The 25,592-nt window shown below is 39.8% G+C and overlaps 1 protein-coding gene across 8 annotated transcripts in view; it reads right to left on the bottom strand.

The window, feature by feature from the left end:
• Window positions 1-25,592, bottom strand: part of szt2 (SZT2, KICSTOR complex subunit) — a 182,570-nt gene that overhangs the window by 11,831 nt on the left and 145,147 nt on the right. For 6 of the 8 annotated variants that reach the window (XM_023339641.1, XM_023339644.1, XM_023339645.1 and 3 more), the window contains 10 exons: window positions 25,110-25,231; window positions 24,566-24,751; window positions 19,170-19,425; window positions 19,001-19,080; window positions 18,252-18,374; window positions 7,894-8,096; window positions 7,631-7,727; window positions 6,921-7,001; window positions 6,584-6,658; window positions 1,565-1,630 (listed from right to left, as the gene is read on the bottom strand). In XM_023339641.1, the coding sequence (XP_023195409.1) occupies window positions 1,565-1,630; window positions 6,584-6,658; window positions 6,921-7,001; window positions 7,631-7,727; window positions 7,894-8,096; window positions 18,252-18,374; window positions 19,001-19,080; window positions 19,170-19,425; window positions 24,566-24,751; window positions 25,110-25,231 (1,289 nt within the window). Of the gene's footprint in view, window positions 1-1,564; window positions 1,631-4,962; window positions 5,584-6,583; window positions 6,659-6,920; window positions 7,002-7,630; window positions 7,728-7,893; window positions 8,097-18,251; window positions 18,375-19,000; window positions 19,081-19,169; window positions 19,426-24,565; window positions 24,752-25,109; window positions 25,232-25,592 lie in introns of those variants that run through there. The other 2 variants (XM_023339648.1, XM_023339646.1) reach the window with 2 other exon arrangements.

Below are 25,592 nucleotides of genomic sequence, written 5' to 3'. Positions count from 1 at the left end.
ATATTGAACCATATGGGTTAGGGATGGAATGTCACTTAAACCCTTATGTGAGTCAAGGGAGGTGAGCAAATACTTTTGGCAACATAGTGTATGTACAATGACTTATACATGTACACAAAATGCTGTCCGGGGCTTTAAATACTCTATAAGTTTTCAGAACTAAATTAGGAGCAACAGGCCATGTCCTGTCAGCTGTGGACAGTGGAAGTATCCTTATTAGCAATCATAATAAAGAGAAGCTGTAATCATTGAGGTCACAGTAGAAGGAAAAGACAGAAAGCAATATGATCAAAACAGAATAACAACATTAATCATTAATTGTAGGCAAGCATAAACAAGGTTACATACCTTCTACCTGTAAACATAGACCTTATAACAGAGATTGCAGAAATGTCAGACATGTATTTTGATCAAAACATAAAGAAACATAAATATGCCTATAATGTTTATTGCTGAAAAAATGGTTTGAAATGTTATGTAGAGGTGAACCTTCAATAAGTCGACAGGGAATCCTGGGGAGGTCCATGTGTTTGATTTTAAGACTTCGCAAATATCATTTAGGATGATCCCAATAAACTAAATATGCTGAATGTATCTAAAGACATTGGGAGTTGTTGATGTCTTTATTTCTAGGCATACATTTATGGCCTGAGAGGCCTTTAATTTGACAGTTGTCAGACAGGAAAGCAGGTTGTGATAGAGGGTAAGGTCATGGGGCTGGGACTCCAATTTGTGAAAGCTGCTTGTTGATGTCTTTTCTATAGCCAAACTTGTGAAAATAAATTGATCTTTGGTTCTACCTCTCATCTTTTCATCAATTCATTTTTAGGACTTAATAAAATCATATCAGATTCCAACCTTATTAAAAGGGGACTATAAAAAACAGAATCAACAGTCACTTAAAAGCTTTAAATCAAGCATATTACCACATGGAAAGAAAGCATTTAAAGAAGATGTGGAACAGTCCCAAGGTATGCTCATTTTTACGGACAGATCAACAGCAGAATGACCCCTTATGCCAAAAAATAAAAATAAAGAGATTTTTAGCAGAAAGTAGCTCTGGTCACTTGACCACTTGATCCCAAAGCCTTTGATCAAACTCCAACCTGACAAAGATGTAAGGAAAGTATAAAAAGTGTTTTGTTTTTTTTGTTTTACAGGAATGAGAGAGAATTGGAAGAATGCACAGACAATTAGCTGAAACACCCAACACAGCCAAACCAACAAGCATGGAGGCAGAAGCCTGTCAAAGGTCAAGCAAGAACATGAAATCACAGAGATCTGGCTCACATTTGAATTTAAAAAAATTGAGATTTCAGGACTTTGCTTTTCCTAGTTATTGAAAGTGTTTACAATGCTTGCTTATTTACAGTCCAAAATCATGGTTACTGTCACTGACATTGGCTGGGCAAAACACTCAAATTAATCCATTTGTAGATATAAAGAGACAGACAGTAGATTTGCAAAGAAAAAGATCAAGACTGATGGTAGCAAGCAGATTGGCGAACAGGGGTGAAGCCTGATTGTAGTGAGACACCCCTTCTTAAGAGTAGCAGGAACATACCGCACAGTCACATATTGGTGAGGCATCTGGAAACGGCTTGCAACGAAGTTTGGTGAGGTGGGTGCCCTGATGGAGAGATGAGATGAGGTGGGATTTGGCACACATAAAGATACAGACAGATGAATGAAGAGGAAGACTGATGAAGTTTCAAAGGCTTGTGAGAACTTGTGAGATGTTTTAATGAATAAGTACAAACTGTATTGACACAATGGAGGTGGGGTTACTGTTCTCCTGGCAACTGCTGAACCCAAACTTGTTAACTGGATGCATCAATACAGGAAACCCATCTCCCTGCTCTAGAGCCCCATAGCAGTGTACTTTACATCACTATCTGAGGCTTTGCATTAGACATGGTAAGGTATGGCTTGGATACAGATGCTTGTCTTTGGAAAAGCTATTTCATGATGCTTTATACATACTGTTCTTGAAGTTAATTTGAAGGCAACATGAAGTTGCAGGTCTGCAGCTGTTGACTGCATGTAAAAGTTGATTTGCCACAACCCATTCACAACATTGGTTAGAAACAATGTATCAGCAAGAAAACTACATCAAAAGAGTGAAAAGGAAAAAAAAAAGGCTGAGAAATAAAGAAAAGCAACAATTTTATTTAGCTAAACAGAGCAGGGCCGGCCAAAGTCGCTATCCTTTCAAGCTAGTTTTCTATTAGCAGCTCCACAAATCTTTTTCATAAAGTGCCCTGCATAAGCAGTTTCAGGGCCTTGGGCTGGCTCTGAAACTAATCAATGACTTAATTTTATAGCAGTGGTGTCTCTAATGCAGACCTTGAGGCTCGGTATCCTGCCTTTTAAATGTCTCTCTGCTTCAGCACACTTGACTCCAATACTAGATATCGGCTCAACTCCTGCATACATGCATGCTAGTGAGGCAGTTTTGCCATTAAATTCAAGTCTGTTGGACAAGAGACACATCTAAAAGTTGCAGGACTCTGGTCCTCGAGGACTACAATCCTTGAGGACCCTTTTGATCCTATCAAAGGATCAAAAAGTTTTGGTTTTTGATCCTTTGATAGTTTTTTCCTTTTGAAGTTGTTTTAGATACCCGTTTTTGTAGTTACTTTTATATTCTCCACACTCAATGATTCATCGACTTGAAGTAAATGTGGAAACAAATGCTGGATATGGAAATGAGACAGCCTTATTATTGATTCAAAATATTTAAGGGACTGACAAACTGCTATCCGGCACCATGACAAAAACATGTCCCATCACACCTCTGGAACTCTCAGAGGTGTGAGAGTGCAAAGTTGAAAAATAAATCCCATCCTTCAGATCTGGGAAGATCTTTAACAGGACAACATCTGCACTTAGACCAAACAGTCCAGCCAGCACTCTGGACAAAAGGTCTCTTCAACACCGCTACCAAGGAGAAAGAAACAGCAGGCTGCAGCAGCCATAACAAGAACTTCAACAAGAATCTAGGAGGGAAATCTCAACTTTAAACACCAAGAAGAGGTGTGATGCAACATCTAACAGTTTCCTCCTAAAGTAGCTCAGGAGCGACAAAATGCCCTTAAGTTACTGACTGCCAGTGATGGGGCATTAAAAAGGATTAAACTGTTTTGTATTCAGAAAACAAAGTACTTTCCCCATCACATGGGGGAAGAAATTATGAATGAACATCCAGCAGTTGAAAATATGGTCATTCACACAGGAGCTCTTGATGTAGCCAAGCAGTAGGTTACATATTTTGATGATTCAGTAACCAAAATTATAAATCTCAAAGTCAATGTGTTTTCACATGGACCACTACTGACAGCTTGATGTGGAAATTAGAGATATAGCAGATTGTTTATAATAATAAATGACTTAGAAAAAGATGCATTGCTGTCCCAACTTTGACAATCACTGAATCTTGTCACTGCAGAGCCATCTCTTCAAAATAAGTCTGGAATAAAACTGTTCACATGAGCCATTTCTGAACTGTAAATCAGAAACAGGGAGCCTCTGCCAAAAACAGGACAATGGTCAACATTAACCAAGACATTTCATATAGGCCATCAGTGTATAATAATTAAATTCCTGTAATAATTTGTTCACAAGGTCACCTCCACAATTTCAGCAGTCACCTAGATGTGACAGGTTTACTTTTTTCCCCTGAGACCATCAGACCCATTACAAGTGAATTTCCTGTACTTGTATAATGCTTTATCAAATCCAGAGGATCCCAAAGCTCTTTAGAGTACATTCAGTCATTCACCCATTCACACTCACATTCTCACGCCTTGCTTACAAGACCAGTGGCCTCATGTATAAGGCATGCGTACGCACAAAAAAAATGTGAGGCGACATATTATACGCACAAGTCGGCATGTATAAAAATGAACTTTGTGTCAAAGTTTGCACAAATATACGCACACTTTTCCCCTGCCGTGAAAATGTGTTGCAGCCAGGCAAACTTTTTCTGTGGACAACAAACTACAAAGTGCCAAAACTCACCTAAATCCACTGAAATCTGACTACATTCGGTGTTATTTAGGCCAAGAAGGTACAAACCCGATGTTTATTTCATGACTTTAATATTTTATTGTTTAAACGTAAACGATGAAACTGAACCGCATTTATCCTCATTCAATAAGCTAACAAGCACACAAAATAAAAGGATGTGAAAATCTCACTAGAATGTCAATAGTACTTTTTCTCAGTTTTTGTCTCATAAAGATGTAACGCATTGGTCCGTGTGCCGAAGAGCATAAAATGCATCTATGGGGTCATTTCATTCTGACTGAAAAAGAAAACAGGGTTTGATCAGCAGATTAACTCCAAACAGAGTTGATTATTTTTAAGGTGATCAGGTGTGTAGACAATCACACGTATTCAAGTAGCTGTGCAAAGTGAGCCGCGTAAATGAGGAGAGCTTTGGCTCTGATGGAGAACATCACCAATGGAAGGATTCAGAGGGAGCCATTGATCAGAGATCATATTGATCTGCTGGGAAATGTTGATGATGGTTTATTAGTGTTTAGATTAATCTAGACTGATCATCTTGGAGCTCTGAGCAGAACTTAAAGAAGGAGCCGTGTGGTACCGGTCCAGCTGCAATCATCTTTCAGTCGAGCCAGGCCCACTTCATGAATGCGTCTTATGGACAGAAAGCATCTCTATTCTGTAAATGTACATCTATGCACATGATTCCACTATTTAGAATAAACGCCCACTTTACCCACTCAAAGACTCTCTGACACGCTGTCTGTCTTTAAATCCAGGCAGAACACTCTGCTGGTCAAACAAGCATTTGAACGATCTCTTTATTTTTTTTATTTGGATTTTTTTTTTTTCTTTAAAAAATATTATTTTTATTTTTGTGAGGTGACCTTATGTGTCCTGAAAGCACCTTTTAAATAAAATATATTATTATTATTATTATTATTATTATTATAAATACTTATACTGCTACAAACGGTTATTGCTTCACCTGGTGACATTAATTATATTAATTATGTATTTATGGGTTACCACCCAGGACTTGTTGCCCAGGGCAGACCAGCAGCTGTGCTCTATTTCCTGCAAATTGGGATTTATAAAGAAAAGGTGTGCACGGCTTTATACATCCAAATTTTTTTCTGTGCCGCACTTTTCTAAATTTGTCCGTAGGCCAAGTTTTATTGTGAAAACGTCACACTCTTTTATGCATGAGGCCCCTGACCAATGTAACACACCTCTAGAGAAACCTTGGATGACATTGTTCACCACAGATACCTCATCCATTAGAGTGGGGGTGGGTGTCCCCACTCTGATGCTGTGAGTCCAGAATTAATCTCCTCTAAGATTTTTACTTAGATATGCTGACAACAACATAACAGCATTAAGGGAGCACACTGATTGCGTAGCACATTTATACATTTTTTTTGTACATAGATGCGGTGAGGTGAAATATTTTACCTGGGAGCAATCTGCTTGAGGACATGAAGACAGGCTAAGGGTTAGAGGGAAGGTGCAAGGTGGTAAACCACTGAAGATTCAGCCAGAACCGACTCACCTGTATCTCCACTTCAGAGAAACCTTTGGAGAAAAGTATTTACTCTAAACCACAAATGTTTAATTTTAATTTCTCTCATACAAGATTACAGATATTTGAATTTACTGATATTTAGTGATGCTCTCATTGAACAAACAGTGGAGAAGAAACTTTAGCTTTGTATACAAAACAAAGTCAGAGTGTAAGGCTTTCTGTGTGATCATGATCAATTAATTGCATGCAGCTATAGACAAGTGTACAAAAACAGGTCTCTATATAATGTGCAGGGCAGAGGGAACTTCCAGGTCAGACCACTTGTTAAAAATGAAATCATGAAAATCTAAATTGACCGCTCATTATCTGTTTTTTCCATTTTTATTTTGTGCACTAATCAGAAATCAGATAACGACTCGTTATCCGATTTTTGATTTTGGTTTAATAAATGAGAAATGAAAAAACAAGTCTAATTTTGTTTTTTCATTTTACATTTAAAACAAAAAATAAACAAACTAACTGAAAATACACGGACATGAAAGGAGGATTGATGGTGTGTTTTTGGTTTTTTCAGACAGCTGGCTCCACCCGAATTCTCACAGCATCGCACAGTTCATGAAAAGTTATCTGTAATTCAAACATGTTTAATCTTAGCTCCTAAGTAAAATCAGCAAATACAATTTCCCCAAAAGGCTGCATGCATAGTTGCTCTCAAATATAAGGGACTTGTTGCTCCATAGCCTGAATAAGACGCTGATGACTGATAGATAAGCGCTAGCACCCGGGTTGAATTATGAATATATCTCATGTAACTGTTTACAACCATTGCTGCCATAATTTTTAATGACTTATCATGTAAACAATAAGTCATTAAAAATGATCTTTATTTCATTTCTTATTTAATGGAAACACTGTAATTGCAAAGCTGTGTTTTTTTTTACATTAGCAGAATGTAAGCAAAGATTTGTGCACATTTGTAATGAGAACGCAGTTACAGTAAAACAGGCAGGGAATGATGGTTTCTGCTATGTGTGGAGCAGTGATATTTACCTGGGAGTTGACTGTTTGGCCCATGGGGATGCGGGAACACTCCAGTGCATACTGCTTTACACAAAAGTAACACCCCTGGTAAAATAACAGTATAGCACAAGTTGTGATTAGCAAAATGTTTGAGTGGAGAATAGAGTCCCAGTCCAGGAAGAACATTCAGGTGGATACTGAACTCATCTAGAAGTCTGCAACATAAAAAATGCTTAAAGATTATAGTTAAATTGATTATGCAACGCTTTACTGTTTCGCAAATTTCAGCTTTACGAGACAATATTTCTATTCTTATGTACTGAATTATTAAATTATTAAAAGAAAGAACTGATAATCAATGTCTCACCTGAAAAGCCAGTTCCATCAACACAATCCCGCCTGGCAGCGCCCTCTGGAGGTGATATGAAGTTGTGCCAGATCCCGAGGTCTGCAAATTAGATTCAGGAAACAGTCTTACATTCTCTACCAGAATATATTTCCATGATATGCATGTGCTTAATTCAGAATGGTTGACTTTTTTAAATACCCAATTGATGGAGTAATACATCAATTACCTGTCTCTTAAATTATCCTTAAAATATTTAAGGTCCAGGGTTTCCCCAGTGCATCATAGCCTTGCTAGCCACCAGCATTTACTTTACCACCATCAGCAGGCAAGGCAGGTGAAGTGTCTTGTTCAAAAACACAACTAAGGAGGCGGCCGATTGTGGAATGAACTCTTATAACCGTTGCCATCATAATGCAGAAAGTTGTGGGTTCAATTCCATGTGCTCCTGGAAAAGCTATTTAAAGGGCCTTGTCTCTCCACAGTGAACTTTTTCAGTATTCTGTGTATGTCATTTTGTGGCATAATTTTTCATATATAGAGAGGAAAAGCATTTTTATCTCACCACATAAAGAGATAGCATATTTTTGAGGAACTTCAAAAAAAATTGACAGTTGTTAATGTTAGTGAGATTGCTGCAGCACACAGGAATAAACCTTAATTTCTAAGTTTGTTTCCAGTGTATGTGATTGTTTACAAACAAGTTTTGCATTTGCCAATTGAATATTAACCTTAGGGTTGTCTTCACTCTTCTGCTTCACATAAGAAAAGGACATCCTTCCTTCCAACGACATGGAGCTCAGCATGGCAGCACGTGCTCTGGCAATACTTTAAGAGAGATGAGAGATTAGTGAGTAGAGCACAAAGGTTGGAAACCTGCATTTAAATTGAAAGTGCCACTTCAACATTTTTAACCAATAAGATTACTTGGTCAAAGGTTGCCAGAATCCATTAAAAAAGGAATCTAGAAGAAACTATTCTTGCAATCACACACCTGCGAGCGGGGGATGGAGGCCGGACCTGGACTAGAATGAAGCCCATGCTCTGCAGGTACTGGATGTACTGCTGAAGGAAGTTGTTAGAAATCTCAAGCAGCCATGGCTCCTCTTTTATTCGGCTTGGAAGCATATCGGCTGAATCAGTGCTGTAGCTTCGGTCACGACCTGACGATGTGGAGTCACTGGAGCGATGCCGTTTCTGGAAATATGTTGATAAAATAAATGGGTTCCACAGACTTTAGTAAAAAAATAATAGCCATTATTGTTGCCAATGTAATAGAACATTTCATTTTTATCCTTATTTTATCTTTGATGGAACTGATGATACTTATTACCATTTATTTACTGATTATATCTGCTGTGTTTTGCAATTTCTGCAACATGTGTTTTTCCATTAAAGAAGTTTCCAGATAATGTTTAGATGCTTCAACAGCTGTGATAGTATAAGAGACCTGAAGACATCTTGGGTTAAATGCTTGATCTGGCAATTGTCTTAAAGGACTGACATGTGCAGAATGTAGTTTGTATCCTGCATCCATGAGTAACTGACAAAGAAAAATGAGAAGTTTGTCCTGAAATTATTATCGGCTCTCTTTCCTGCCATAAAATTGTCCCCTCCAAGAGGTCAGGGATGGTTCATGAGGTGGGATTGTCTCTGTGGTCCATCTGGCAATAGAGATAAGATCAGACTTTGGGTGGGTCTTTGCCTTGCTGTGACTATATAACGATGTGATGTGTGTTGTTCAGGGCTCTTCTCCTGACTGCACTCAGTGAGACGGGTCTTCGAACACTTTTGCCTTCGAATAAAGAAACTTAAAGACAAAGATTAATCTTTCTCTACTTTTTGAAACAGATTCTCATTCTTTGATAAATGAAATTTCCATTACACAGGTCTTCTGAACACGAAAGAAATGCATTATCATGTGAAGTAAATCTTAAAGTTTCAAGTGATAGAACTATGGTGAGAAAATGGTGTGTATGTAATACTGGACTTGATTGAAACATGAAACATGATTTGTAAACTGGAAAAAACATTTTGTACATAACTTTGGGTACTTGGAAATACAAATGTTAAGACTGTACGAATATAAAAAGTATACACATGCAGTTATAATTTCCACAAATAAATTGTGAAATACAGATTCTTTAACTTCAACCTCAAATTGTTAAATAAGTATGGAGGAGTTGCCTGATACACACAAATCGGTTTACAAGTGCATGAGAGTTTTTGAGACTCATTTCACACTTCCAATAGCCTCAGATTAGTGTGTAAGTGGTGTGTTTAAGTGCTGGTGGAAAGTTGTTTCATCTGATTTTTGCTCAGAGTCTAGTGTTTTTATCCTCTGAACGTTTTCACTGTACTTGTGCTGAAGTGGCAAAGACGTTATTTCTGTGGGAAATGGAATATCTCAGCACTCCATTTCAATGTTCCAAAATTGTTTAGAGCGATATTGCGGTGTACAGATGTTTTTAAAAGGACCACTAGGTGGTGGACATTTTCACTGGCAGGGAAAAACAGGTAGTCAAACCAAGAGGCAAGACGGAGCATCCCTGAGGTCTTTCCTCAGAAATAAATAGAAATTAAACCTGCATGATTTGTTTTCTGATTCTAGTAATGTCTAATAATGTCTAGCTGAGCTATGCTACTTGTTAGAATAATTATTATCTAGGTTAATTTACTTATGAGTTTATTTTAACAGTTATGTTTTCATATTATTATTCTGTTTAGCCTCGTGTCCCTGTAAGGGCATGTCCACAGAATGTTCCAGAACATCCTGTAGTAAAGATCGTTGGTCAATTTTTTGTGTGACTGTGTGAAAAAGCCCACCTCCTTTTTTGTATACATAATAAAGAGCAGAGGAGACAAAGATCTGGGCAGAGTTGATCCCAGACAGTGTTTGACGGCGGCTCTCCGCGTCGGGCTCAGCTCTCCTCTTCTGCAGAAAAGTAATTTGTGTCTCTGGTTGATTCTTTGCAGGTTAGGACATAAAATAAACCTATCACTACTGGTGATGTTGGTAGCCCTGTCCTTGTATTTTGAGTGTCACACTTCAGTTTAAGAAAGTATTTTCAATCCATGAAAGTGATCTCTACCGATAGACATTTGCTCCTGGTAACAGAAAAACATGAGGAGAACAGAGTATAAAACTACCAGACATATAAAACATCATTTGAAATTATTTAAAACTACTAGGTGTCTCATTATATTCTGAGAGGAAATTGTGCAAGTTTAACTTCTACTCATTTATGAAGGAAGACCACTGGGATGCTCTGTTTTGCCTATTGGTTTGACTGCCCGTCTTTCCCTGCCAACGAACCAATCGACCACCTAGTGGTCATTCTTAAAACCAAGCAATGGGAGAGGCATATAGGGGAATTTCTCTGCAATAATTGGAGAGAGGGTTTCCCCTGGTATATCCATATATCCAAACATTGGTGATACTGACTTTGCACATAGACTAGTGAGCAGCCTTCCGTTTTTGGATTCTCATTTGCTAATTTTAGGGAGTGACTTAATTTGTGTCATTGATCCAGTATTAGATCAATCCAATCCCCGTAATTTAACAAAATCTTTAATGGCTCAAGCTCTCTGATTTTATGATGCAGAATGGTCTTATTGACCCATGGAGATCCTGGATCCCAACCAGTAAAAAATATTTTTCTAAAGTTCATCATTCCCTATTGCTAGAACATCTATTCTGACACAAAGCGCAGCCGTTCTGAATGAAGGCTTTAATGCAGCCGTTCACACTGTACTGCGTACTGGCGCAGAATCTTTTAGCAATGCGCTAAAAGATTCTGACCGTACCAGCTTATGCTAAACCCTGGTCCTTTCTCATAAGACAAATAATTTACTACACCTCTTTCTAATAACCTCGGTACATACCACTCATCTAACGTGTGAAACCTACCGTGAGGACAGACGTGTGGCCAGAGGGCTCAGACGCTGTGTTCCAGGACCGGTTCAGGAATACAGATTGGACTATTTTCCACCATACAGACTTGGATCAGTACGCCTCATCTGTACTGAACCATATTTCCACCACCATAGAACGTGCCACTACCTGCAAACGCATTACTATGTACCCCAACCAGAAACCCTGGATGAACAGAGACGTTCGTCTCCTGCTGAAGGCCCGCAACATCGCCTTCAGGTCAGGGGATGCACAGACTTACAGTGCAGCCAGGGCTGAGCTGAAGAAGGGAATCAAGAAGGCCAAACACCACTACAAAAGGAAGGTGGAGGATCATTTTTCTAACTCCAACCCCCGACGTATGTGGCAAGGTCTTCAGATTCTCACAGACTACAAGAACCCCAATACCACCCCCGCTTCTACTGCTGTCTCCTTCCTCAACGAACTTAACAACTTCTATGCTCGTTTTGAGAGAGGGAATACCACAACTGCAACCAAAGCAGCTACCACCCCAGGCCAACAGCCACTGACTTTCCTCCCCACTGACGTAGGAGCGGCTCTGAGCAGGATTAAATCCCACAAGGCTGCGGGTCCTGATGGAATACCTGGACGTGTCCTCAGAACGTGCTCTGGGGAGTTGGCAGGAGTGCTGACGGACATCTTCAACCTGTCCCTGGCCCGCGCTGTGGTACGGACCTGCTTCAAGTCTACCTCCATCGTCCCAATCCCCAAGAATCCCAACCCAACCAGACTCAATGACTACCACCCGGTAGCCCTTACCCCCATCATTACCAAGTGCTTGGAGCGGCTGGTCCTAGCACACCTCAGATCCTGTCTCCTCCCCACACTAGACCCCCACCAATTTGCATACAGGCAGAACAGGAGCACAGAGGAAACAGTCTCTATAGCGCTGTCCTTTCTCACCTGGACAGTAAGAACACTTATGCCAGACTGCTGTTCTTAGATTTTAGTTCAGCATTCAACACTGTCATCCCATCACAACTCATTACCAAACTCACAGACCTCGGCATCAGTTCACTCATGTGTAACTGGCTGCTCGACTTCCTGACCAGTCGACCTCAACATGTCCGGCTGGACAACCACTTCTCATCCACCATCATCATAAACACCGGAATGCCACAAGGCTGTGTGGCCTCTACTCCCTCTTCACCTACGACTGCAGACCTGTCCATGGCTCTAATGCCATCATCAAGTTTGTAGACGACAGCACGGTGATCGGCCTCATCAGAGATAATGATGAGGCCGCTTACAGGTATGAGGTAGACCGTCTGGCTGAGTGGTGCGACAAAAACAACCTGCAGCTGAACACTGAGAAGACCAAGAGCTTATCGTGGACTTCAGGAGGAACGCTGACCTACATCCACCCATCCACATTAAGGGGACAGTGGTGGAGCATGTGGACACCTTTAAGTTCCTGGGAGTCCACATCTCCGAGGACCTGACTTGGACGACCAGCTGCTCCAAACTCATTAAGAAGGCGCATCAGCGCCTCTTCTTCCTGAGGACCCTGAGGAAGAACCACCTATCCTCAGAGATCCTCACGAACTTCTACCGCTGCACCATTGAGAGCATCCTCACCAACTGTATTACAGCTTGGTACGGGAACTGCTCTGTCTCCGACCAGCAGGCGCTGCAGAGGGTGGTGAAAACTGCCCAGTATATCGCCGGGGCACTGCTCCCTGCCATCAAGGACGTCTACAGGAAGTGGTGTTTGAAAAGGGTCAGGAAAATCACAAAGGACTCCACTCACCCAGCACACACACTCTTTTCCCTCCTGCCCTCTGGGAGGCGTTACAGAAGCCTACGGACCAGAACCACCAGGCACCGGAACAGCTTCTTCCCCACAGCTGTCACGCTTTTGAACGCCTCCTGACATAAAGCATAAACTATAAGGACTGTACTCCCCTATCCTCTCATACAACAATAACACATGGACTATCTTCACACACACACACACACATCACGGACTGTTTTCTTCACACACACATACAACCTGTAAATTTTATCTGCCATTATTTATCTTGTATTATATTATATACATACAGTATATAATCCATCCCCTAACATTCTTGTATATTCTGTATAATCTGTGCATATAGCTCCCATATTTATATTTATACACAATATCTACTGTATATCTCTGCTATAACCCCTTATAGTCCATACATACAGTCTTGTACATCTGTAAATAAATATGTATATCTCATAGAGCACTTCTGGATAGATGCAAACTACATCTCGTTGCTTGTACTTGTGACAGTGCAATGACAATAAAGTTGAATTCTATTCTATTCTATTCTAAAAGACACAACTAAAGGCTAACTGAATTGGCAGTCATTGCTAAACTTGATCAAATCAAATCCCTTACCAGAATTATCTGAAGAGCGTACGGGATTGATTTAGTTTCTACCAGAGAAACTGAGCGCTTACTTTTATATAGTCGAGGTTCATATTATTAATATGGTCACTGCCTTGCGGAAGTAATAAAATCAATAAAAGTGATGCAGTCAATTAAAGCCCCTGGCCCCAATGAGTTTCCCATTGAATTTTATAAAAGATTTATAGAAAAATGTGTGCCACTACTATTGGCTATGTTTAATGAATCATTAGAAAACAAAACTTTAGTGTCAAAATTAAAAATGCATGGGATAAAGAGTTGGGAATCCAGTTGAGCAAAGAGCTCTGGAATGACACCATTGACAAAATTTGATCTTCTTCCTCTTGCAATCATCTTAGTCTCATTCAAAGTTGTATGTAGGGTTCATTTCTCAAAAGCTAGGCTTTCTGAGATTTACCCGAGGGCTTTGGATGTATGTGATAAATGCAAAGGCTCTCCATGTCCTGTATTATTATTATTTTTTGATCTAGTTACTTCTCAATTATTTCTTCTGTTCTCAAAGTAAATTTGCAACCTTGATATTACAAAGAACGTGTGTTCTGGGGTTTTTACCAGCATCTTTAATCAGTTCCCCACCCAGTGCTCTGTTCCACCATTCTTAAAGCCCTTCACCATCATCCCACATGGCAAAAAGTAACATTAGCAGTCTCAAAAACTACTGACCAGTGGAACTAACCTGCATAGAATGAAGTGCTTTGAGACATCAGCCAGGAAGGTAAAATTCCTGGTTCGGAGTCGCATCATTTCATGCCTGCCATCCACACTCAACCCCCCCAACTTGCCTACAGAACCAACCAGATGCCATCGCTACTGCTGTGCACACCATGTTGACATGGAATAGTGAGGTTGCTCTTCCTGGGCTTCAGCCCAGCACCATTCCGAGCGGATTGGTGAGCAAGCTTGGGGACCCGGGTCTCCCCCACATCTGCTGCTGGATCATGGACTTCCTGACACACTGCTCCCAGAGGGTTGGAGTAGAATCCCACCTGTACTCAGCACTGAGGACTGGAACTGGCTATCCACAAGGCTATGCGCCAAGATACCTACTGTATTTCCTCTACACACGACTGTACCTCCACCCACCCGAAGAATACCATCATAAAGTCTGATGATGATACCAGAGTGACGGGCTTCATCTCCAGAGGATATGAAACCGCATCCAAGTGGAGATGACTCTGTCTGGTACACCAAGACAACCTACGTTTGAACAACTCCAAGTGAAAGGAACTGACTGCCGACTTTATGAGATGTAAACCAGACATTCAACCTGTTTTTATAAATGGGAACAGGTGGAGATGGTGCCAAATTTCAGGTTCCTGGGCATCTTCATCAGTGAAGATCAAACTTGGAATGCTAACTCCACTTCAGTCCTGAAGAGGGCAGAGCAGAGCCTCTGCAGAATTATCAGGGACCCCTTAGACCAGGGGTCTCAAATTCCAGTCCTCGAGGGCCGCAGTCCTGCAACATTTAGATGTACCTCTGCTGCACCACACCTGAATAGAATAATTAGGTCGTTAGTGAGGCTGGGAGAACTGATCTACACAAGGAGGAGGTACCGCATTTTCCGCACTATAAGGCGCACCACATTATAAGGCGCACCTTCAATGAATGGCCTATTTTAAAACTTTTTTCATATATAAGGCGCATAGAATAGACGCTCCAGTAGAGGCTGGGGTTACGTTATGCATCCATTAGATGGAACTGCGCTAAAGGGAATGTCAACAAAATAGTCAGATAGGTCAGTCAAACTTTATTAATAGATTACAAACCAGCGTTCTGAAAACTCCGTTCACTCCCAAAATGAATAAACAGCTGTTGCTTCCTCCACTTCCGCACCATTGATTCGTTCATGTTAAATTCTCTCGCTGCTGCTCTATTCCCGTGTTCTACTGTATGACTGATCACCTTGAGCTTAAGCTCAAGGTGATGCAGAGTTTAAACTCTGCGTCGTAAGCGTGTCTCTTAATAGGAGCCATTTTGGGGTCTTTACACAAAACCCAGCATGCACCGCGCGCTTCTTCTTCTACGGGGGAAAATGAAGTCGGCGGCTGCTGTCCCCCGTTTCTTCTTCTACGGGGGCAAATGAAGTCGGCGGCTGTTTACCATAGTTGCGAGACTTGTTGTGGCTCAATATTGGTCCATATATAAGGTGCACCGGATTATATGGCGCACTGTCGGCTTTTGAGAAAATTGAAGGTTTTTAGGTGTGCCTTACAGTGCGGAAAATACGGTAATTAAGCCATTTCATTCCAGTGTTTTGTACCTGTGGCACATCTAAAAACTGTAGGTCTGCAGCCCTCGAGGACTGGAGTTTGAGACCCCTGCAGACCCTGGCTTCCACCTCTTCAAATTCTTACTCTTATTTAGGCATTTCAGGGAAATAAAGACAAGAAAAAACAGACTAAAAAAGTTTTTACACAAGAGATGTTGTTACTCTGAACACTGCAAATTCACCCAAACTGGTGAACTGGTCATCATTTCTTTACATCTCCGCTGTTTCTGTTTGTTTCTACTACATATTTTAAAAATATTTATTAAACTTTACTTGTTTATTTCCTTTCGCGAGTTGCTATTTTTAAATTTTGTTGCGCTTTCTTGTACATTAAGGAATTCCAACTATTCTAACTGTAATTCTAATTCTATTTTTACTTATACTTGTTTGCATTTAAGGCCCTGTTTACACAACAACAATTTCTGGTGCAAATGGAAGAGTTTTGCTTTGTTTGTACTGTACATTTACATGAAAATAGCAAATATTTTCTCTGATGACGGCACAGTTTGAGAACGAGTTCTAGAGTGCAATGGTTCTAAAACGTACCGTGTCCGTTGTCTTGTAAACACAGTAAATGGATCATTTCTGTCAGGGAATCCCTAGCTCATGCATAGTGTGACACAAAACATAGCTGCTTCCTACAATCCACAGAAGAAAAAGAAACTACTGACAATGCCGGTGTACAACGATTCGTGTTTCCCCATCATATACGGTTCCCTCAGCATCTCGTCACCGCTCCGCACTGCCCAGGCGGCAAAATACGCTCGTGCTTGTTCAGCGCTCTTTTCTAGAGAACTACAGACACAGTGAAAGTTCAAAGAACATGTTTCAGCAAAGATGTCCCACTTCTTCACTTTTTGCAAATGCACTCTCATCAGACACCCACACACATTTTTTTTATGAATGTGCACTAGGTTTCTATGAACCTAGCACCAACTAGTGGCATGGCGACATGCCACTACACCTTTTCAATGTGTACCATTACTGTGTAAACAAAGATTGTAATTAGAATGTCTTCATGTAAATGTGTTAATAGAAATGGAAAAAAAATCTATTTTTGTTGGATCATTATCATGTGAACAGGGCCTAACTTTTGAAGCAATTTGTGCAATTTGAGCCTATTCTATAAAGGCTGAATCCACCCTGCAGCCTGAAGTGACCCAATTCCGGGAAGGAGAGGGGGGAAGACATGTGGCAAACATCGTCAGGTCCGGGAGTCGAACCCGCGACAGCCGCGTCGAGGACCCGAGGCCTCCAAACGTGGGCCGCGCTAACCCCTACGCCACCACGGCACGCCCAATTCTGATTTTTTTGATGTAATGCGACCTGTATCTGATCTTTTCATGACAGTCTGAACAACACAGGTCGGATTCTTTTCTAATGCGACCCAGGCCACTTGGATATCCGATACGTATTCGATTCAAATGTGATCCAACGTCCAGGTCGCGTCCAACCGACTTACGTCATTGATACTTAACAAATGTCACTATTCTGTGTCCTGATATGCCCAAGCGGGAAGAAAAACAAACATGGTGGACTGCATTAAGGATTGAGTTGTTTATGTGCTGGCTCCGGTCGGACGACAACTTCAAAATCATAAGCTATGCTCCACCATTAGCATCCACACATACTTCCACAAATACTGAGCATTACTTCTTTTTTATGGCAGTCGGCCAAACACTGAGAACGCTCTCTATGTGTGACATTACTGCGCCCTCTTCTGCAGGACACTTACAGGTTGTTTGTAGTTCACACTGGAGAACACAAACAGGTTGCATATATATATTTGGACGTGTGAACCACCACAGCGAAAAAATCCGATTTGACAAAAAAATCGAAATGACAGTGGATGAAATACATAGTTTAAACAATAACTTGAAGCATTGTTTTTTGGCAAAAGATATGATTTTTGTTTTGACCAGATGGTTCCCTAAATCAGTGGTTCTCAAATGGGGGTACGCGTACCCCTGGGGGTACGTGGAAGTACTGCAGGGGGTACGTGAAGCTTTTCAAAATATCTTTAAAAAATCAGTAGGCTCCTCGTAATAAGTCTTGGGAAAAATTATTTTGTAAAAAGTTCGATAAAATATAAATGTGTGTTCATGCACTGAATTTTATATTCAGTATTTAGTTTCAATATCCTTTAAAATAAATAAAATAAATAAAAATGTTACATACTGTTCAAATCAAATGTTCAATGCAAAGTGATTAAAGTGCAATTTTCTTTTTTTTGGTCCTAAAAGAGGTAACGTTTATTTTTTTTTGTGAGCAAATCTTTATTTATTAAGTTAATTTATTTTGTAAACAAAATATAATTTATTTATAATTAAGTTATAGATTTATTTCTGTGAACACATTTTAGTTATTTATGTATATATTTAATTTTGTACCATTACAGAGACCAATATAAATTAGCAGCGTTTTGCATATTTCAGTTTTGTCTGGTTTTATACCTTCCTGGTGGTCACCGTCTTCTGTTTTTCTTTTTTGTTTAACCATGCAATGTTTGCAGTATGGATGTATTTGTCAGGTTCACTGATATAAGTTGTTTGGCTTTAATAAATCAGACAGTGATTTTACAGCACTGTACCTCTTTTTTATTCCAAAAATGTTTTGCCCGTGTCAGGGGGTACTTGACTAAAAATATATTTTTAAGGGGGTACATCACTGAAAAAAGTTTGAGAACCACTGCCCTAAACAATACAGGTGGGAATAATGTTTTAGACAATCTTTAGATAGAATACATGCCTTTACAATAGTCTGAGTTGGTTCCTCTTGAATTTGCTTACGGAAGCCAGGGTCAAAGAGAAGTGGGGTAGCACAGTAGTGGACAAGCCTTGATGACTGCTTCAGAGTCTCCAAATCTGTTCCCTGTAGGGACAATTATTGCAGCAAAATATTATTGGAAGATTTGAAAAGAATGTGATCCATTGCAATTTCATGAACTTCAAAAATAAAAACCAGTTTAACAAGGTTCATTGATGTCATTTATAAAAGACAGAACAAGAACATATACAGTTATATGCCTGATGGTCATGCCGTAGTCAATACCTTTGAGAAGGTGACTAAATGTGTGATACAATTTTAGCACAACTTCTGGCAGTAGAGGAAATGTCTACTGTATATCACTGAGCCAAGTCAGACTGCAGACTTCTTTAGAATGTGCCTATGTTTGTACCAAACAGTTAGAAATCAGGATAATTTTAGAAGTTATCTCTTCAGGTGTTGCAGTGTCCGACACCAGCCTTTATAAGGAAAGTAAAACTTCGTTCACTTTAACAAAGTAAGAAAAAGGACTGACAGGTACTTCTTTTTTGGGCAGTTCAGAAAAGCAGGGAGAAAAATCCTGGCTACTTAAACTCTGCAGCCAACACTTCTGTCTCAGATGGGCCACAAACATGATCAGAACAGTTCTAAATTTCTGAACTAGGTTATAACCAAATTAAAATTAATTATGTTTTGACAAATGGGTTCCTGATCACAATTGGGATACTTACAGATATGGGCATGTTAGACTGTGCTGATCTCTGCTGCCAAGTGACAAACAAGTTTTCAATCTTCATTTGCTTCTCCATTTCTGCCAGGGAATACACAAAAATATGACCTGATTCAGAGCAGAATACCACTACAGGCCCAAGATATTCTGATAGTTAGTGCTAAAATTACCTCTGCGCTCAGCGGTCTTCATCTCCAAGAGCTGGTTACTATGTCGAACCACTACATCTCCTTCTGTCAAGGGTCGGATAGTGCAGACATCCCTCAGAGCCTCATCGAAGGGAAGTAGCTCAGAGGGGAAATGGAGTGGAGCAAGACTTCGGCCTGGACCTCCTAGCCTCCCCTGCTCCTTGCTGGGCAAAGGGGCAACTGCACTACGCAGCAAGGCATCAGGCTCCATTGAAGGACTAAGGAATGGGTTAGGATCCTGGAAGACATTGTTTGAACATAAGACTAATCTGAACTAAGCGATCAAAATTTCTGTGCGCTATAAAAATTTGAAGCCTCCAAGAAACATTTGTGAAATGATAAAGACCGAGTCAGAGTGGCTCAGACTCCCCGGCCACTTGTTTCAACTCTTCCAGGGGAATCCCAAGGCATTTCCAGGCCAGCCTTGGGATTTCAAGGCTGGCCTGGGAACATAGTCCCTCCAGCATGTCTTGGGTCTTCCCCGGGGCCTCTTCCCGGTGGGACGTGCCTGGAACACCTCACCAGGGAGGCGTCCAGGATGCATCCTGACCAGATGCCCGAGCCACCTCAACTGACTCCTCTCGATGTGAAGGAGCAGCAGCTCTACTCTGAGTCCCTCCTGGATGACTGAGCTTCTCATCCTATCTCTAAGGGAGAGCCAAGACACTCTACGGAGAAATTTCATTTCGGCCGCTTGTATTCGTGAGCTCGTTCTTTCGGTCATGACGGAAAGAACTGCAGACGCTGCGCCAATCCGCGTGTTGGTCTCCCGCTCCCTTCTTCTCCCATTCGTGAACAAGATCCTGAGATACTTGAACTCCTCACTAGGAGAAAAACTAGGGCTGCAACTAACAATTAATTTATTAATTGTTGGTTGTAGCTATTGATTCTACTGATTATTCTGACAATCAAATAAAAAACTGGCACATTCTGCAGATTTTTCATTTAACCACTTAAGCCTGTTACAGAATTTTAGAAATACAATAAAACAAAAAAAATCAATTCCTTTTTAAATAAGAAAATAAACATTGTCTAAAATGCGGAAAAAATGCATTTCTTCAGTGAATGCTTGATTATTTGTAGCAAAAGATGTGTCTCTAGCAAAAAAAATACTGACAACTAATCTGTTGATTGTTTCTTGAATTAATAACTGCATAGAAAAAGGTACTTAATAGGAGATTAATTTGTTTGACAGAATTTGAACTGAGTGAAGCTAAATTACCACTTCATAGTTCTGGGTGGAACGTATTTACAGACAAATAAGGTTTTTCATCTAAAATGCAAAATGTGTGTATTTTTTGTACAGTTTTGGTTTAATTACTGTCCTAAATGTGTTGTTCTTTCAGCAAATGGCCATATTTAGAGCATGTACAGTATGTTCCAGTTAATTAGTAATAGAGTCCTTTTCTCTTGTTCAGTATGTCTTTCCTGGGCTAAAATTATAACACTTCTACTGTCAGAAGATGAATTACCATCCTGAAACATTACTTTATGATGCCCAAATTTACTTTTAACTAGGGGAGGAAAATCCACGGCCACTTCACAAAGTTGGAAGATTTGATAAACGTAGAGGGCATGACTTAAGATTTTCATAAAGGGAAACATCCTGATACCCATGGGAGAAGGAGTTTTCTTCCCCAACATGCATCAACTCACCTTTTTAATATATAGAATTTCTGTGACAAAACATTTGTCACAGAAAGGTGAAAGATGAAAATATAAAACCAGCCATGTGCTGTTGAGTGTTTTAGTGGGTGTATCTACACTGCCTGGCCAAAAAAAAAGTCGCCACCAAAAAATGGTCACACTCTCTAATATTTTGTTGGACCGCCTTTAGCTTTGATTACAGCCCGTATTCGCTGTGGCATTGTTTCAATAAGCTTCTGCAGTGTCACAAGATTTATTTCCATCCAGTGTTGCATTAATCTTTCACCAAGATCTTGTATTGATAATGGGAGAGTCTGACCACTGCACAAAGCCTTCTCCAGCACATCCCAAAGATTCTCAATGGGGTTAAGGTCTGGACTCTGTGGTGGCCAATCCATGTGTGAAAAAGATGTCTCATGCTCCCTGAACCACTCTTTCACAATGTGAGCCCCATGAATCCTGGCATTGTCATCTTGGAATATGCCCATTCCATTTGGGAAGACAAAATCCATTGATGGAATAACCTGGTCATTCAATATATTCAGGTAGTCAGCTGACCTCATTCTTTGGGCACACAATGTTGCTGAACCTAGACCTGACCAACTGCAGTAACCCCAGATCATAGCACTGCCCCCACAGGCTTGTACAGTAGGCACTAGGCATGATGGGTGCATCACTTCACCTGCCTCTCTTCTTACCCTGATGTGCCCATCACTCTGGAACAGGGTAAATCTGGACTCATCAGACCACATGACCCTCTTCCATTCCTCCAGAGTCCAATCTTTATGCTCCCTAGCAAACTGAAGCCTTTTTTTCTGGTTAGCCTTACTGATTAGAGGTTTTCTTACGGCTACACAGCTGTTCAATCCCAACCCCTTGAGTTCCCTTCGCATTGTGCGTGTGGAAATGCTTTTGCGTTCACAATTAAACATACTCCTGAGTTCTGCTGTTGTTTTTCTTCGATTTGATTTGACCAAACATTTAAGTAATCGCCGATCACGATCATTCAAGATTTTTTTCCGACCACATTTCTTCCTGGAAGATGATGGTTCCCCACCATCCTTCCAGTTTTTAATGAAGCGTTGGACAGTTCTTAACCCAATTCTAGTAGTTTCTGCAATCTCCTTAGATGTTTTCTCTGCTTGATGCATGCCAATGATTTGACCCTTTTTAAACAGACTAACGTCTTTTCCACGACCACAGGATGTGTCTTTTGCCATGGTTGTTTAAGAAATGAGGAGTTACTCATTGCATCAGCTGGGGTTAAATAACTTGTTGCCAGCTGAAAGATAATCGCCTATGCAGTACTTATCCAATAGGAGGCTTGTACCTATTTGCTTAGTTATATCCAGGTGGCGACTTTTTTTTTTTGGCCAGGCAGTGTATATGTGGTGTCTGTCCCTTTAAGAGATACAGCCCAACTATGTGTCATGTGACTTCAACCAGAAAGTCAGACTGAGAGTCAGTTTTCACTTGTTGTCCATCTGTCCAGTCAATCCAGTGCTGTCTGCATACACCTTCCCTCTGAACATTGTTAGTATATTGTGTTTAATATATTATTCTAGATCATTATTTTCACATCATTTCTGGTTTGTTAAGTTTGATCTCAAGTATTTATGAATGTTTATTGCAAGTTTTGTACTACTTTTGTTAATTCATTATTAGACCAAACTACTGCAATACATAAGTTATTTAGTGTTTATATATATTGAAAATCATTAAAAATGATAGATTTTTAGTTTGTGCAAAACGTTAAACTAAGAACAAGAAGCTACATCATGTGGAATATAATCTCATTTATTTACATTAAGCGTATATGTACATGTTTATATGAAAATAGCTTAATGAGTAATATACCCTTTTTGTGTCTTTTAGTTTCATACTTCATTAGTGTCAATAAGGCTGTGGACAAGAAAACAACTTTCCTCAGAGTCATGATATCAAGGAAGAATTTAGCTGACTGAGTTTAGTTGCATTTCCATATGGTGAAGGCAGTACAAGGCATTTACTGTAGCCTGGATGAATACTATTATGGCAGGTCCTTCTCTGATGAACAACAGCATTGTATCCCTCTGGGGTCCAGGTACATATGGTCGTTTTTGACCAATTTTGATTTTACCCTAATAGAAACCATTAATATTATATATAATATTGCCTTATGTGGTATCATTTTTTTCAGGACAATCTGAACTTTTTGAATTTACACTTAGTTTTTACTTTTGGACATACTGTGGCTGCATTCTGGACCTCGAGTCACAGAAAAACAAAATCCGATTTGAAAAAAATAAAAATTTTGTCACTGTGAAATGTCAAATATTCACAAAAAATGTTTTTTATAATTTAGAATTACAATATATATTGTAAATTTCTTAAACTGATGTAAAAATATTGCAAACAACACAGTTTTACAACATTATTAGCATGAAAATGAAGGCAATTCCTCATTCGTTTGTATGCAATTTTTGAAAAAACATCATAGGTCAAAACAAGATGACAACAAAATGTGTAATTGTTTGGTGGGAACAAGGTAAAAAAAGTATTTTGGACTATAGGAAAAACCTTGGCTCCCGGAGTTAGCTGTGGCTGTAAGCTGTTTACTACTAGCTGCTGGGGGAGTGGCTCTGCCTCACCCGGTAGTGATTGACTCCTTGCAGCTGCGCAGCGCCGCCATTCCCCTGCTTGGATCTCTGAGTAGGTGCCTCTCAGACTGCCAGGATCTCATCTATCTCTAAGTCTCTAATACTCTTTGTCAATTGCCAATAAGAATGATTGATCCGCCATCGTCATCATGGCAATCCTCACTGCACCCAGACTGCGGCTGCAGGTTTCCCCTCTTCGTCTTCCGGCACAAAACAGAGCGCAACTGCCTGCTGCGTGTTCATTCTTCACATAATCCTTTATATACAGAACTGAAATCACTAAAGCTAAAACGAAATTACTTAGTGGATGCCACCGATTGCCCCGATATCCAAACTTCGCATCAATTTCGCGATCTCACTGCCTTTGCCGCTACTCTGTTTCCGCTTCTCTTTCATATATATATATATACCGTAACTTGAGCAACTTTACTTTGTTTCTTATCAACAAAATACAGCCCATAATTATTTGTTGAAGATGTGAGATTTCCAATAACAAAGGGATCTAATGTTGCGTTTCGTTTTTTGCGTTTGAAGCTCATTTCCTGTCACATTCCCAGAAAAGCCAGTTTTTAACATTTCTGACATTCGGAAAAATATGGTTTACTTATTTTACCATAACTCTGGTTTTACTTGGCCTATTAACACAATTAAATAACTGGTGTGTAGTTTATAATGTGCACTTTAAGCACAAGTAGAAAGTGAGACTGGGGGAGGCGAAGTCTTGCCACTACGTCGCCGCAAATCAGACATGTAAAAAAGACACGTATGTCCATAGACTCCAGAGGCAAAATATTATTGCCTTTTCTGGAATAATATTTTGTCTGAAGCAATTATAACGTTGTCAGATCAAAAGTAAACAAAATGTGGATGTTTAAAATGAGGACATTTATGACACACTTCACAATCTGTGCTTTTGTTAGGAGTGGAATAAGTCTTGAGCATCTATATTCACATTTCTTAATATCTCATCATTTTCCCATAAAATGAATACATTTTATCTTTAATTGGTAATATTTGCTGTAATAATGTTATATCAATAACAGTCAACTTGATTAGATCACTTCAGTAACTTGATTGTTGAGTTTAACATACCAGCTTGGAGTCCAGTTCCTGAAGAGGTGGATCAGAGAAGCAATAGTGATGGAAGAGGCCCATCTTTTGGTTGAACAGGCAGTGAACAACATGAGCCCTCGCATTCTGCCATTTTACAAGGCGTACCAGTTCACGGTTCAGAGATGCACCCAGGTCCACAGACCAGTTATAACTGTACAAAGTCACCTACAAAAAGCAGACCTACTATGAATATTCAAAAAACATTGAGAACAGACATGTTTTGCATTTCCACTGCAGAACATTGTTTCTGTATCTGCAGATATTGACTTACTGTGGCCCAAGAACTGAATCTTGAGAAACTCTGTGTGTTCAGACAATCTAATGACAACTCTGTCGCTACATTGCATAGCTAGTAATCTAGTTGTAAGCGGGGAAAATACAAACATTTCATTCATAACATTGCCACATTAAGTTAATGTCACAATATTGAAATAAACAAGAATAGCTTTTAAGCTCCTAAATGTGTTTTCTTTATTTGGCCCCAGCAGCAGTCACATAATTACCGTTTCACAAAAACGTTTACCTTTTTCTCTGCAATGCTGATGAACAGGAATCTCTGTCGGGGAGCTTGTCCTGCTTCAGGATGGCCAGGAGTTATCAGATCACTCTGCTCCAGAGCCTCAAATCGTTGGAAGCCCTTGTGAGCTGGCGAATCAAAAGAGAAAATTTAGAAAAATAGGACAGCAAAAACATTTCAAGTTACATATTACAATCCTTTTATAGGGGCTCTCAAATAAGTGTTTCATATTCTTATTTTTATATTCTCAAACGATAGTCAACAGAATCTACAGTCAAATTACAGCAATAATGTGAGGTTTACATATATATATATATATATATATATATATATATATATATATATATATATATATATATATATACAGTACAGACCAAACGTTTGGACACACCTTCTAATTCAATGGGTTTTCTTTATTTTCATGACTATTTATAAGGCAAGAAATCCCACTTATTAACCTGACAGGACAGGTTGACCTATGAAGTGAAA

Source organism: Xiphophorus maculatus, chromosome 9 (assembly GCF_002775205.1).
Source record: "Xiphophorus maculatus strain JP 163 A chromosome 9, X_maculatus-5.0-male, whole genome shotgun sequence".
Lineage (NCBI taxonomy): Eukaryota > Metazoa > Chordata > Actinopteri > Cyprinodontiformes > Poeciliidae > Xiphophorus > Xiphophorus maculatus.
This window is presented reverse-complemented; position numbering and strand designations above follow the sequence as displayed.